The following is a 13,765-nucleotide window of genomic DNA, read 5'->3' as shown; positions in this document are numbered from 1 at the left end:
CATGAAAATGGTTAATGCAGTGTTTTCAACAATTGAATCGGGATCCATCTTGGAAACGAACCAGTTAATGTACAGCACAGCTGTAATAGTCACTAATGAACTAGGCATTAAAATCAAAGTATCTAGTCACACAACAGAAAAAGCATCAAAGCCAAAATGGAAAATCCGATTAGAACAAAAAGTCAAAAAATTAAGGGCAGATGCTAGTAACTTAAAGAACATGCATGAGCAACGGCTTAAAAACAACAAAATCATAGATCGGCTAATCAGAAGATATAGATTGGATACAAGAAACATCAATGAAGCTGTAGAGATTGTAAAACAGCGGATAACAGCAACAGCTAGAAAAATTGAAAGATATGAGGCACGAATCATCCAATATAAACAAAAACAGTAATTTCAATCAGACCAACGGCGTTTTTATCAAAGTCTTAATGTGAATGGTGACACCAAAAGTGAAAAACCAGAAAAGCAGGCCACAGTTGAATTCTGGAAATAATTGTGGGAAAATGCAAAGGACTACAATAAGGAAGCAACGTGAATACATGGCTTTGAGAAAAGCATTGGCAATAAACAAATGCAAGTATTAGAAATAACAACTGAGATGGTCAAAAATCGAGTAAAAAAGGTAAAGAATTGGACATCACCTGGAAAGGACCAATTACATGGTTTCTGGCTCAAATATCTGACCAGTTTACATGCAATATTGGCCAGGCAACTGAATGAAATTTTACAAAAGGGCCAAATTGATGAATGGTTGACAACTGGAAAAACATACTTGATTCAGAAAGATGCAACTAAAGGAACAACACCTGAAAACTACAGACCAATAACATGCTTGCCAACAACCTTCAACGACATCTTGCCAGTAGAGCAAAAAGGCAACAAAAGAAGGAGCAGGGGCACAAAAGATCAGCTCCAAATTGATAAAATGATATTAGAAAATTGTAAGAACAGAAAAACGAACTTGAATATGGTCTGGATTGATTACAAAAAGGCATTTGACTTACTGCCACATAGTTGGATCATAAAATGCTTAGAAACAACTGGCATTAGCAAAAATAGTACATCCTTTACTGAAAAGGCGATGAAACAACGGAGAACTGAGTTGGCAGTAGGGAATGAGATCTACGGAATGGTTAATATCAAGCGAGGAATTTTCCAGGGTGATTCACTTTCACCTCTTCTCTTCATCATTGCAATGATCCCACTATCAGTAATCTTAAAAAAAATGAAATTAGGCTACCAAACAGCCAAAGAAGCTGAAAAAATTTCGCATTTACTATATATGGATGATTTGAAACTCTATAGAAAATCAGAAATAGAAATCCAATCATTGACAAACACAGTCCGAGTATTCAGCACCAATATTTCAATGCAGTTTGGCATGGAAAAATGCGCCACTGTATCCATAAAAAGGGGCAAAATCACTGCATGTGAGGGAATTGAAATGCCCAATGGCCAATTAATTAAATGCAAAGAAAATGAAGCCTACAAATACTTAGGCATTCTGCAGTTGGATAATATCAAGCATGGAGAAGTAAAAACTATTGTCAGGCGAGAGTACACCAACAGAGTTAAGAAAATTTTGAATTTTGGTGGAAATACAATCAAGGCCATAAATACCTGGGCAATACCAGTTATAAGATACACAGCTGGTATAGTTAACTGGACACAAGCTGATTTGGACATTTTGGACCGAAAAACCAGGAAACTAATGACAATGCACTACAGTTTACATCCACGTGGTGATACTGATAGATTATACCTGCCCCGAAAATCAGGCAGAGGATTATTACAAGTGAAGCAAACAGTTGAAGAAGAAAAACATGCACTGGCTGATTATTTAAAAGAAAGTCAAGAACATCTATTAATTGAAGTAAAGAACAAAAATCTACTGAAAGCCCAACAGACGAAACAAGAATACAGAAAAGATGTGATAAAATCAAGAATGGAGAGTTGGCAGAACAAAGCACTGCATGGCCAATTTCTGGAAAAAATAAAAGATAAAGTGGATAGTGAACAAACTTGGTTATGGTTAACAACAGGTACATTAAAGAAAGAGTCACTAATCCTGGCTGCGCAAGAACAAGCTATCCGCACAAATGCCATTAAGGCCAAAATCAAAAAATCCTCTGATGATGCCAAATGCAGGCTTTGCAAAGAAGCTGATGAAACTGTTGATCACATACTCAGCTGCTGTAAAAAAATTGCGCAGACTGATTATAAATTGCGGCACAATTCAGTAGCACAAATGATCCATTGGAATTTGTGCAAAATTATAATATTAAAACAGCAACAAACTGGTGGGAACATCAGCCTGAAAAAGTCACCAAAGTCAGATGGTCAAGATCTTGTGGGATTTTCACATACAAACAGACAAAATACTGGCGCATAATACACCAGACATCACACTGGTTGAGAAAAATAACGTCACAATCATAGACATCGCAGTACCAGGTGATAGCAGGGTAGCTGAGAAGGAACATGAAAAAAATTGCAAAATACCAGAAAAATTGAAATTCAACGACTATGGCACAAACCAGCAGTGGTAATTCCAGTGGTAATTGGCACATTGGGTGCTATTCCAAAAGCACTGAAATTACATTTAAAACAGTTAAAAATTGACAAAATCACCATCAGTCAAATGCAAAAAGCCGCACTGCTTGGATCTGCACACATATTACGAAAATACGTTACAACGTCCTAGGCCCCTGGGTGGGGCCCGACTAGTAACCAATGCCAAATCCGGCAAAACAACTGGCCGCTGTGATACAATTGTATAATAATAATAATAATATCAATGAAGGAGAATATTTGTAGCTCCACATTGAAATGAGAAATCCTTGATGCCCTCTGAGCTTGTTTTTCTTTTTTTTGCAGATGTTTCATTACTCTAATTAGGTAATATCATCAATGCTAGTGATCAACTAGATAGTCTAAGAAGAAGGTAGCCATACATAATAACAAATCCAAAGAACTGGATCCACACAATTCATTTAAATCAAAAATAAAGAAACCATATACTGTTAGTGTTCCCTGAGTCATGGAACAATCATCTTTGCCAATGAATATTTTGTGAAAGTCAGCCATCAATTGAGGCTACTATCTTATCAATGGAGGGAAAAGGATTCTCCAAACTTAATCAAGAGGAAATTCATGACTTTAATAAAACAAACTTGAAAATGTCACAGCTCTTTGTGTCAAACATTTCTGCAAAGACTATGACTATCTCAGGCTCTGTGCAATATCATCTAGCTTTGTAAATCCATATTTGGACACTTTCTTTATTTATCACTTTAGAAATACATAAATATAAGTGTGCAAGAGATGAAAAAATGTACAGCAACTTTTTTTCAATTTCTGAATAATGTATTTATTTCAAAAATGCATGTTTTAATATGAAATTGGAACACTCACAAACATTTTGCTTAGCTTTACACACAGATAAATATTGGTAGGAATACTTGTGTCTTCTAAACTTACTTGAGAAGTAACTTTGTCCCAGGCTTGCTTCACCAGAGCTTGATCAAGGGAAAGTTTTCCATCCTTTCTTAAAGACTGGATTGCACGTTCAACTTGTTTCCTCTTTGCTTCATATTGTGCTTTGCAATGCTTGAACAACTGCAGGAAATATATAAGAACAAGGACACAGTGTTATTCATTCATATACCAAATTTCTAAGGCTGCTGTCCTCAATGTAACTATGGGCAGCATGCAGTATTAAAAAGAGTACAAAAACATAAATAATCTTTATAAAAAGAAAAAAAATGCAAGGTTACCACTACAACATCTAAGTGCAGAATCTAAGTGCAGTGTTCTTCAGTCTTCTTCAGCCCATTGCCTCTTTATTTGTTGGACTAAAACTCCTTTACTTTATACAGTCATCATAACTTTTTGGCTGACATAGCCTTTCTCTATCACATTCTGTTCTTCTGCTGGAACTAGAAAATCAGAAATACCTGGTATTTTTCTTGTAAGCTTGCTTCCGTCATTTGTGTCCTTGACAAATCTCTTTCGTATTGTTCAATCCAAATTTTCAGATCTCTTAGCATCAGTTGATCTTTCTATGACAAATAAAAAGAGCATTTAATTTGCAACTCCCATCTGTAAAAAGATCAAGGAATTTGAAATAAACAGCAAAAAGCTAAGCAAGATTTTGATGTAAGAAATATATAAATAAATTAAGAGTCCTGATAAATTTGGAATATTGACTTTTACTATAAGATTTTGGAACTAACATAAGATTTAGATTTTAGATTTATTAACATTTGTATGCTGCCCACTCCCATTGGGACTCTGGGCGGCTCACAGACAAAACAAAAAGATACATATATTAAAAAATTTAAAATAAGGATACAAGTATTAAAATTTCACACCATGCATACTGTTAGAGTGGGGCTGAATACTAATCAACAGCCCCAGGACTGCCGGAACAGCCAGGTCTTAGTGGCTTTACGGAAGGCCGGAAGAGTAGTAAGGGTCCGGATCTGTACGGGTAAATTGTTCCATAGGGCCGGAGCAGCTACAGAGAAGGCCCTCCCCCGGGGAGCCGCCAACCGACATTGACTGGCCAATGGCACCCAGAGGAGACCCAATCTGTGTGATCTTATTGGTCGTTGGGAGATAAATGGCAGGAGGCGGTCTCTCAGGTAGCCAGGTCCTAAACCATGTAGGGCTTAAAAGTAATGACTAACACCTTGAAGCGCGTCCGGAGACCAATGGGGAGCCAGTGCAGCTCGCGGAGGATAGGTGTAACATGGGTGTATCTAGGTACACCCAATATCGCTTGCGCGACTGCATTCTGGACCAACTGCAGTCTTTGAACACTCTTCAGGGGCAGCCCCATGTAGAGCGCGTTACAGTAATCCAGTCTTGAGGTGACGAATAAATAAGCAAGTCATGAGAAACAGGTTAACGATTTTAAGCACAAGAAAAAATATACATGCCTGCTGTCAGTTAACACTGGGATTTACAAAATGTTACAAAATGTTAAGCATCCCAAATAACAGGAGATCTTTGAAGAATGTAGCCAGAAGTTAGTAACTAAATGTCAACAGCCTCAGTAATGATATCTGCTCCTATGGATAAAATACGTCTAATAGATGTTAAAGAATGAATGACAGATTTGGAACAATTTTATCTAGCAAGATAGAGAAATAACAGCAAGTGAAACTACAAATGACAGGCCAAGGGAAGAATTTGGAAAAGGGCACTTTACTAGATATACAAAAAGAAAATGGCTGATGTTTTAAAAAGTAAAAGGGAAATACAAATGATAAATCAGGAGAACGATCTTATTGGATCTAGAAGAAAAAAGAAGTCTGTGTGACAGGATAAAAAAGAATTGAAAGTGAAATCAAATAACATTACAATCTCAGATTGTATTAAGATTTATTTGTTACAAATAAATTTATTATAGATTTATTTATTTATTTATTACAAATAAAAGGAAGGAACAGAATCTGGTTTATTTAATCAAAGTGAAAATAAGGCTTGTTTTGCAATGTTCTGGCAGGATTAAAACATTTGTGTACTATGGAATTGCTTACAGATAAGGTATAGGATATGTAATGAAGAGATAATGTTTAATCCTATAGGGAGTAAAGAGTTATTCTTATAATGGAATTCAGAAGTCTTTATATTTCTTTATATTTTTCTTTATTATATTCATTTTCTTCTGTCTTCCTTTTCCTTCCTTTTTAATGTTTTCCATTCTCTTTTCTTTCTCTAAGTTTAATTTGTATTAATATTTACTATTGTAATTACAATTCTTAATACAAATTATATTTTTAAAAAGAGTTGATAAAAATGTACAAATCATTACCATCAGATCCCCCAAAACAACTTTTGAAATTATTTATCATCTTTCCATATTTGTGATCCCCATGAAGCCCACTATCCCATCTCTTTCCATTTCAAACTCTTGTCCTTACTTTTCTAAATTTCAATTTTTTTCATCCAATGCTCATTAACTCAAACTATGTTTAGATGTCCTTTAAACTTTTACTATTGTGTCCGGCAATTTTATTATACATTGTAATTTAAAACATACATCAGCCTCCTGTGCATCGCCTGCTGTGTTATGAGGATCTGGATAATGTTTCAGAAACTGTGCTACGTAAGTCATAATTGATTTTTCATCTGGTTTATCCACATCCACATCTGGGGAAAAAAATAAAAAAAAATAGAGTAAAAATAAGACATAAAAATAAATGCTGTTTTTGTCACATGTGAAATAAAAGATCAAACCATTTATAAATTTTCTAAATTGTTTTAAATTATATATTAAGTGTTACCCTACCTTCAGGATCAAGGAGTCTTGGGATTCCCAGTTCTGATTCTGCAATTGTAAAGGCCTCTTCCAAATTTTTTTTGTTAGATTGTGTTTTTGCCTTCTCCAAATCCACTAGTTCTGGACAGATAGCATGAATAACTGAATGAAAGGCAATACCACTTCTCCAGCTTTGTCCAAAATCCTTGACTTCAATCCCACTTTGCCTTAACAATAAAAAAAAATCACACTACTAACTTGAACAAGCTTATTGTTGAACTTCTAGCATTAAACCATTATATTAAAGGTATATTTGCAGTGTTTATTAAATGAATAATCTTTTTTGATTCAATTATCTATAATTTCTGATTCCATTTTGCTTTTAAACAAACTCTAATTTAAATATAATTTAATTTATATCTATAGAATTTCTACATGATAAATTCAGAAATTCTGCCTGTGGCGCAATAACTTTCAAAATATTTGAGAACTGTAACATTACAGCAGAGGACCTAAATAGGGTAAGAAAGAAAAACCAGTGATATTTCTTGTAATTTTCCTTGAGTGTAGTATATTTTGTGTGCATGAATGTATAAACAAGATCTGCAAGGAAGTTCCTCTCAAGATTGCCCTCAAATGGAGACCTCTCTAACTGTGAATCTAGTAGGGTCTTTTACTTCATCATAGCTAAATAATGGTATGCATTTTCTATTGAACTGGTCTTTTTCCTACTCCTTAGGAAGCCCCATCTGTTTGTCCAGGACTTTATTATCATTTTGTAAGATTATGTGTTTTGTATTCTTATACCTATTAGCTGCCTTGAATTTTCAGTTGAAATAAAAAAGGAGATGTAATTTGCATACAGAAAAACATTAATTTTCTCTTACACATTTATGTTTAGTTTTATGTTGCTAAATTATTGTTCAATTATCTCATGTTTCAATGTTCTAGTCATATATTCAGTCAGTGACATGGAAACACAAGTATTTTGCTCTTCTACAAATAGGACGTTGGTCTTACCTGAACGTCTATTTTCTGATGGGAGGAGGGAATGGTCACACATGGGTTTTATCACAGCCTGATTGGTCCAAGGCTGAGAGGAAATCTATAAATACCGGTGCCTGTCCATTGCTGGCCCAGATTCTCGAACATGAACGGTACAACTGAAAAACAAGAAACAACACAACAAACCCCGGGAAACACCCCCCGGGCCCTCCCCTTGGCCCCAACAGACAGAACTCAGGGCGGGTTGTGACCATTCCCTCCTCCCATCAGAAAATAGACGTTCAGGTAAGACCAACGTCCTTTTTCCAGAATGGGAGGAGGGAATGGTCACACGTGGGACATACCCAAGCTAAAGTCCCAGGGAGGGAGAACAGGAACTCTAGGGCCCAAGGGGAGCCTCAGCCGCCACCCCCTGTAGGACCCTACGACCGAAAGACGCGTCCGCCGACGCGAAAGCATCCAGACGATAATGCCGGATGAACGAGGTTGGAGTGGCCCAGGTAGCTGCCCGGCAGATGTCTTCAAACGGGGCCCTCGTGGCCCACGCTGCCGAGGTCGCCGCGCTCCTTGTAGAGTGCGCCGTGATGCCTGACGGAACCGGCTGCCCTGAGGCCACGTAGGCCTCCGAGATGGCCTGACGCAGCCAACGGCAGATGGTAGCCGAGGACACCCTCGAACCCAGAGCTCCAGGTAGGAAGGAGACGAACAAGGCCTCAGACTTGCGGAAATCCTTGGTCCGCCGGAGGTAGATCCGCAGGGCACGGCGGACATCCAGACGATGCCAAAGACGCTCCCTGTCAGTGGACGGACTCGGGCAGAAGTCGGGCAGGACGATCTCCTGAGCCCTGTGAAAGGAGGTATTTACTTTGGGGACGAATGCCGGGTCAAGGTGAAGGACCACTCTGTCCTGGTGAAAATAACAGAGGTCGTCCTTACAAGACAGGGCGCCCAGCTCGGATATACGCCGGGCGGAAGTGATGGCCACCAGGAAGACCACCTTCAGTGATAAGAAGCGCAAGTGCACCGAGCGGAGAGGTTCAAACGGAGCTCCCGTTAAGGCCTTGAGGACAAGCGGAAGATCCCACGTGGGGAATCTATGAACGGGGGGAGGCCTGAGATTAGCCGCCCCCTTGAGGAACAGCTTGACTAGAGGAGACTGGGAAAGGGAAGAAGACCCCGCCCCCCCCAAGACCGAGGACAGAGCCGCCACTTGGCGTTGCAAGGTGTTTTGCGAGAGCCCGTCCTCCAGGCCCTTCTGAAGGAAATCCAAGACGTTGGGAATGGTGGCTCTGTCGGGAGAGATGCCCTTGGGGGAGCACCAGCGGACGAATGCCGCCCAGGTGGAGTTATAAATGCGGGTCGTTGAGGGGCGACGTGCTGCCTCGATGGTGTGAATGACCCCGGAAGATAGATGAGCCCCCCATAGAAGCCGCCGTTCAAGAGCCAAACGGTCAGCTGAAGCCACTGAGGCTCTGGGTGAATCAGGGCCCCCTGCCGTAAGACCACCTCCCCTTGCGGGATCCTCCACGGGGAAGTCACAGCTGAACCAGGTCTGCAAACCAGGGCCTCCTGGGCCAAAACGGGGCCACCAGAATGACCAAGGCCCGTTCCGTCACCACCTTCCTGACGGTCCCCAGGATGAGTGGAATGGGGGGAAAGGCATAGAGAAGGCCCGGGGGCCACCGGCTCCTGAGGGCATCCGTGCCCTCCGCCGAGCTGGATTGGAAACGGGTGAAGAAACGCGGGAGTTGTGTGTTCTCGGGAGACGCAAACAGGTCCACCCGGGGGGACCCAAACCGACGACAGATCTCCCGGAACAGCAACGGGTGGAGTTGCCACTCGCCGTTGCCCAGAGTTGCTCGACTGAGCCAGTCCGCCTGGACATTGGAGAGTCCCGAGATGTGCTCCGCCACCAGAGACTGTAAGTGTTTCTCCGCCCACGACCCCAATCGCAGAGCCTCCAGCCAGAGGGCTCTCGAGTGGGTCCCGCCCTGACGATTGATGTGCGCCTTGGTGGCCACATTGTCCGTCAGGAGGAGAACGTGGCTCCCTTCCACCGAGGAGCGAAAGTGACTCAGGGCCAGACGCGCGGCCTTCAGTTCCAGCCAATTGATGTTGTGACGGAGGTCCGAGGCCGTCCCAGAACAAACACCCCCACTGGATGGCCGGGGAGAGCCACCACACCAGGGATGCACGGACCCCCGCCGAGATGCGGAGAGTCCGAAGGGAATTGCTCATTCGTCCCCTCTGATAGGGGATAAGCTCCCATTGAAGGGGCCGAAGATGGAGTCTGGCCCACGGGACAATCCCTATGCAAGAGACCATCTTGCCCAATAACTGCGACAGAGAGAGGATGGAAACGGAGCACTTTGTGCGAACGCTCTCTGCCAGCCGACGAAGGCTGACCTGCCTCTCCTGAGACAGACGCACCTCCCCCAACTTGGAATCTATGACTGTCCCCAGATGCAGAATGCGAGTAGAGGGAGTGAGATGGCTCTTTTCGAAGTTCACCGAGAACCCCAGGGCCTGGAGGCTTCGAATGGTTATCCGAAGATCTGAAACGGCCTGAGACAGGGAGCCCGCCTGAAGCAAGACATCGTCTAAATGACATTGGAGGCGGACCGGGACCGATCTCAGATGGGCCGCTAGAGCAGCCAGGACCTTTATGAAGGTCCTCGGGGCCGAGGCCAGGCCGAAGGGAAGAGCCCTGTACTGGTAATGGTGGGACCCATGGGAGAACCTCAAGAACCGGCGATGAGCGGGCAGGATGGGAATGTGAAGATAGGCCTCCGTGAGATCCATGGAGGCCAGGAAATCGCCTTTCCTGATGCCCTGAAGGATGGACTTGAGCGATGACATTTTGAACCGCCTGTAGACCAGAAACCTGTTCAGGCACTTGAGGTCTAGAATTGCTCTCCAACCCCCCGTGCTCTTCGGGACCACGAAGAGATTTGAGTAGTGGCCCCGGCCCCGTTCCCCTGCGGGAACCGCCTCCACTGCTTGGATTTCGAGGAGGTGGGCGATCGCCTGACTCATCAGGCGGCGGCGCTCTCGACTCCGGGATGGAGGGAACGACCGAAAGAGATTTGGAGGAGTGGAGAGAAATTCTAACCTGAGCCCGTAACGAACCGTGGCTCGGACCCAGGCGTCCGACGTGATGTCATCCCATCGGTCCGCATAAAGAGCGAGGCGGCCGCCGATGGGATGACTCGGGTTCGAGTCACTTCCCCCTGTGGAAGGGACGGCCGCCTCCCCCCCGAAAGGGCCGCCGAGCCTGGCCCTGGAATCGGCTCCTGTCCTGGAAGGGCTGCCCCAAGAACTGCCTGTCAGAAGAGAAAGAAGAGAAGCGCTGGTTATAGCCGAAGCTAGGGGCCCTATACCGTTGCTTACGGAAGGGACGTGACTTGTTCTTGGCCTTCTTAGCCGTGGAGGGGAGGACCTTCTTCTTGTCCTTATCCTCCACGAGGATGCGAGTAAGGGCCTCCCCGAAGAGATCGGGCCCTTTGAAGGGGGCAGCCGCCAAATCCCATTTCGCTTTGTTGTCCATTTGCCAATGGCGCAACCATAGGAGCCTACGGGAGGTGACCGAGGTGGCCAGGGCGCTAGAAGCAAACTTGACCGTATCCAAGGTCGCGTCAGCTGAGAACTGACACGCTGCCAGAATATTGACCAGATCCTGATGGATCCGGTCTTCCTGTATGGGAATGCGTGCCTGCAGCTTCTTGAGCCACATGACCGTGGCACGATTAAAGTACGAAGCTGAAGCCGCCGCCTTAATGGCCCACGCTGTGGCGTTGAAGTTCTTCCGCAAAGTAAGCTCTGCGCGCTTATCCTCCGGCTTCAACTTATCTGCCGCATTGCCCGACACCACCGGGGAGGAGGACACCAATGCGGCCACAGGGATGTCAACCGTCGGGAGCTGAATGGCCTGAGCAAAGGTTTGCTCCATGTTATAATGCCGACGGTCGGTACTGCCTGGAGAAGAGAAATTAGAAGGTTTAGCCCACTGGTCGGTCAGAACCTCTAGGATCAAGGGAGGGGCAGGGATCTCTTCCTTGTTGGTGGCCGTGGCAGAGAACATGACCATGTCGGGATCCCTTGGGGGGGGCACAGAAGGATCCCCAGTTCCGACCTTGGTGGTGTGCCTCGCCTTATCCAAGAGAACTTTAAACAAGGCGGGCATAAATAGGACCTTAGAAGAAGGTTCCTCCGAAACAGTGGTATTCTCATCATCTGAGAATCCCATCTCCTGGGGTAACTCCCCCCCACCCCAGGAAGGAAGTCTCACTGATCATGGAAGGGGAGGAAACCCGAAACTGAGCCCTGTTCAGCCCCCCATGCCTAGAGTAAAGAGAGCCTTTGTCCCGCTGGGCAATGCCCCGAGTGATGGCTGCAGAAATAAGCCTCTTAATCCCTTCAGGGAGATTATCCAGATCCTCCACATCCCCATAAGTAGAAGCAGGGCCCTGAGGGGCCAACCTTTGGGGGGAAGAGGGGACTCTGGACGTGCCCTCCAGAGGATCATCTATGGGGGATGGAGAACGCCCCCTCCTGGAGAAGGCCCGCGACCTACCAGGGGAGCTGCATGAAGAAGCCGGGCTAAAACCCCTAAGTAGAGACCTTTCTGAAATGGGCCTAACAGGGGACCTGGATCTGTCCCTAGATAAAGACTTGGAGGACTGGGCCTGCCTTTCTGCCCTGGCAAAGGTCCTTTCCAGCGCCCTATGGCGAGCTGCCTCATCCCTAGAGACAGAACTGGAGGGGCGCCTTGAAGAAAGGGGTCTCTGAGGGGGAGCCCCCCCCACCTCCTGATCCAAGGCCTCCTCACTCCCAGTAGGGCCTGCCCCCTGCCCCTGGGGAATCTCCGCTCCCTCGTCCATGCCCCACTCACGTGTCCGACGAAAGGAGCAGGAATCGGCCTCCAAAGTCCCACCTGAGACCAGGGCCTGAAGCCTGTGGGGAGACCTAGGCTCAAGGCCTCTCACTAGGCCGCACTAGGCCCGTCGATAAGGGCCAGGCCTCACGCACGTGGCAGCCTCCAAAATGGCCGCCGGAACTCCGTGCGCAGGAGAAAAGGGCTGGAAATAATCACCAGCAGCCCAGCCAGGCTTTTCTAGCCGGCGTTGCTTTAAAATGAGCAGGGAGAGTCACACGGCACACACACACGCTCTCCTCCCCCTGCTCTGTTCCCACGGCAACACAAACAAAAGAAGCCTGCAGCGAGGCCCCTCCGGAGCGATCTGCTCGCTTGAGCCTCGAGGCTTCGAAGTTTCTCTTTAACTTTCCTGCTGCAAAAACAGCCGCTTCAAAGCAGTTTGAATGGAGCTCGCACCCCCTCACACCCGGGGACGGGCTAAGGCTCCTGGCCTGCGGGGGGGGGGGAGACTAGTGCCCCACTGGGCTCTCCCCCAGCCGCCCGAGGCAGAGATCTGTCCCTTGGGGCCGCAGCAGATCAATTTAAAATTTAAAAGGATTTAAAGTGCCCAATTAGCCAAATAGGAATCAGATTGAATAGAACTCACCCAAAAGGAGAAAACAAATAGAAACCTATCAAACTACTCTACAGCTTGGACCAGGCTGAGAGAGAATCTGGGCCAGCAATGGACAGGCACCGGTATTTATAGATTTCCTCTCAGCCTTGGACCAATCAGGCTGTGATAAAACCCACGTGTGACCATTCCCTCCTCCCATTCTGGAAAATAGATGTTCAGACAAAGTAGTCAATCAAAATCTTTTCTAAGCAAGAGTACATCAAGGAAAATCAGGCTAGGTTGGGTCATATCAGATTCAATCACGTTTCTTCCAATATAATTGGCTCATGGAAAGACACCGTCAAAGAAAAGATACCTCGACAGGCATCTGACACTATCTGAAACTTTACATAGACTGACCAGATCCACAGTACAACCTCCAATTCTGCCAAAAAAATTGACCTGAGGAGAATTAGATATAATGTGAATTCATAAGCTAAGTCAAAGATAAGGAAGTCAATCTAGGAAGTAACTAGAGATGGTTTTTAAGGTTTTCCCTATAGCAGCTCCACCTGCATCAGCTTCTTTAAGGCAGCACTAGGACCTAAGTCTGAAGATCATAACAGAAAGCAATATAAGCTCCCACTGTACAAATTAATACTACTAAAATGCCATAGATGACTACAAAAAAATTCCCTTGCCATGTCACATTAGTACACAGATATTGTCTAAAATAGTTACAAGAAATGCTCACTTAGCAACCACAATTATGACTGGCAACTTGTTTGTTAACTGAAGTGGTTGCTAAGCGAAACCGCAACTATGCTTATCATCTTATTTAGTTTTCCTTTGCTTTGTAGACTTCCAATGTCATAAAACCAAGGACTGGTTGTAAAGTTACTTTTTCATCACTGTCATCACTGTCCTAAATATAGTCTAAGAATATATTGACAAGAGAACAGAAAATAACTTCTCAAAGCAGAGGTGGAAATCCCCCACCCACATATAAAACCTT

General features: G+C 44.6%; 1 protein-coding gene across 3 annotated transcripts in view; it reads right to left on the bottom strand.

Annotated features, from left to right (window-relative positions):
• The window catches only part of SYNE1 (spectrin repeat containing nuclear envelope protein 1), a 373,011-nt gene that overhangs the window by 285,947 nt on the left and 73,299 nt on the right, over nt 1–13,765 (bottom strand). For all 3 annotated transcript variants that reach the window (XM_087718281.1, XM_087718279.1, XM_087718280.1), the window contains exons 8-11: nt 6,305–6,501; nt 6,056–6,165; nt 3,963–4,067; nt 3,487–3,624 (exon numbers count right to left, since the gene is read on the bottom strand). In XM_087718281.1, the coding sequence (XP_087574407.1) occupies nt 3,487–3,624; nt 3,963–4,067; nt 6,056–6,165; nt 6,305–6,501 (550 nt within the window). The remainder of the gene's footprint in view (nt 1–3,486; nt 3,625–3,962; nt 4,068–6,055; nt 6,166–6,304; nt 6,502–13,765) is intronic.

This window comes from Thamnophis sirtalis, unplaced genomic scaffold (assembly GCF_051295495.1).
Source record: "Thamnophis sirtalis isolate CommonGarterSnake01/CBP01778 unplaced genomic scaffold, rThaSir2_p1.2 scaffold_6, whole genome shotgun sequence".
NCBI classification, from domain to species: Eukaryota; Metazoa; Chordata; class Lepidosauria; order Squamata; family Natricidae; genus Thamnophis; species Thamnophis sirtalis.
The sequence above is the reverse complement of the archived record's forward strand: the minus strand, read 5'-3'. Positions and strand labels throughout refer to the sequence as shown.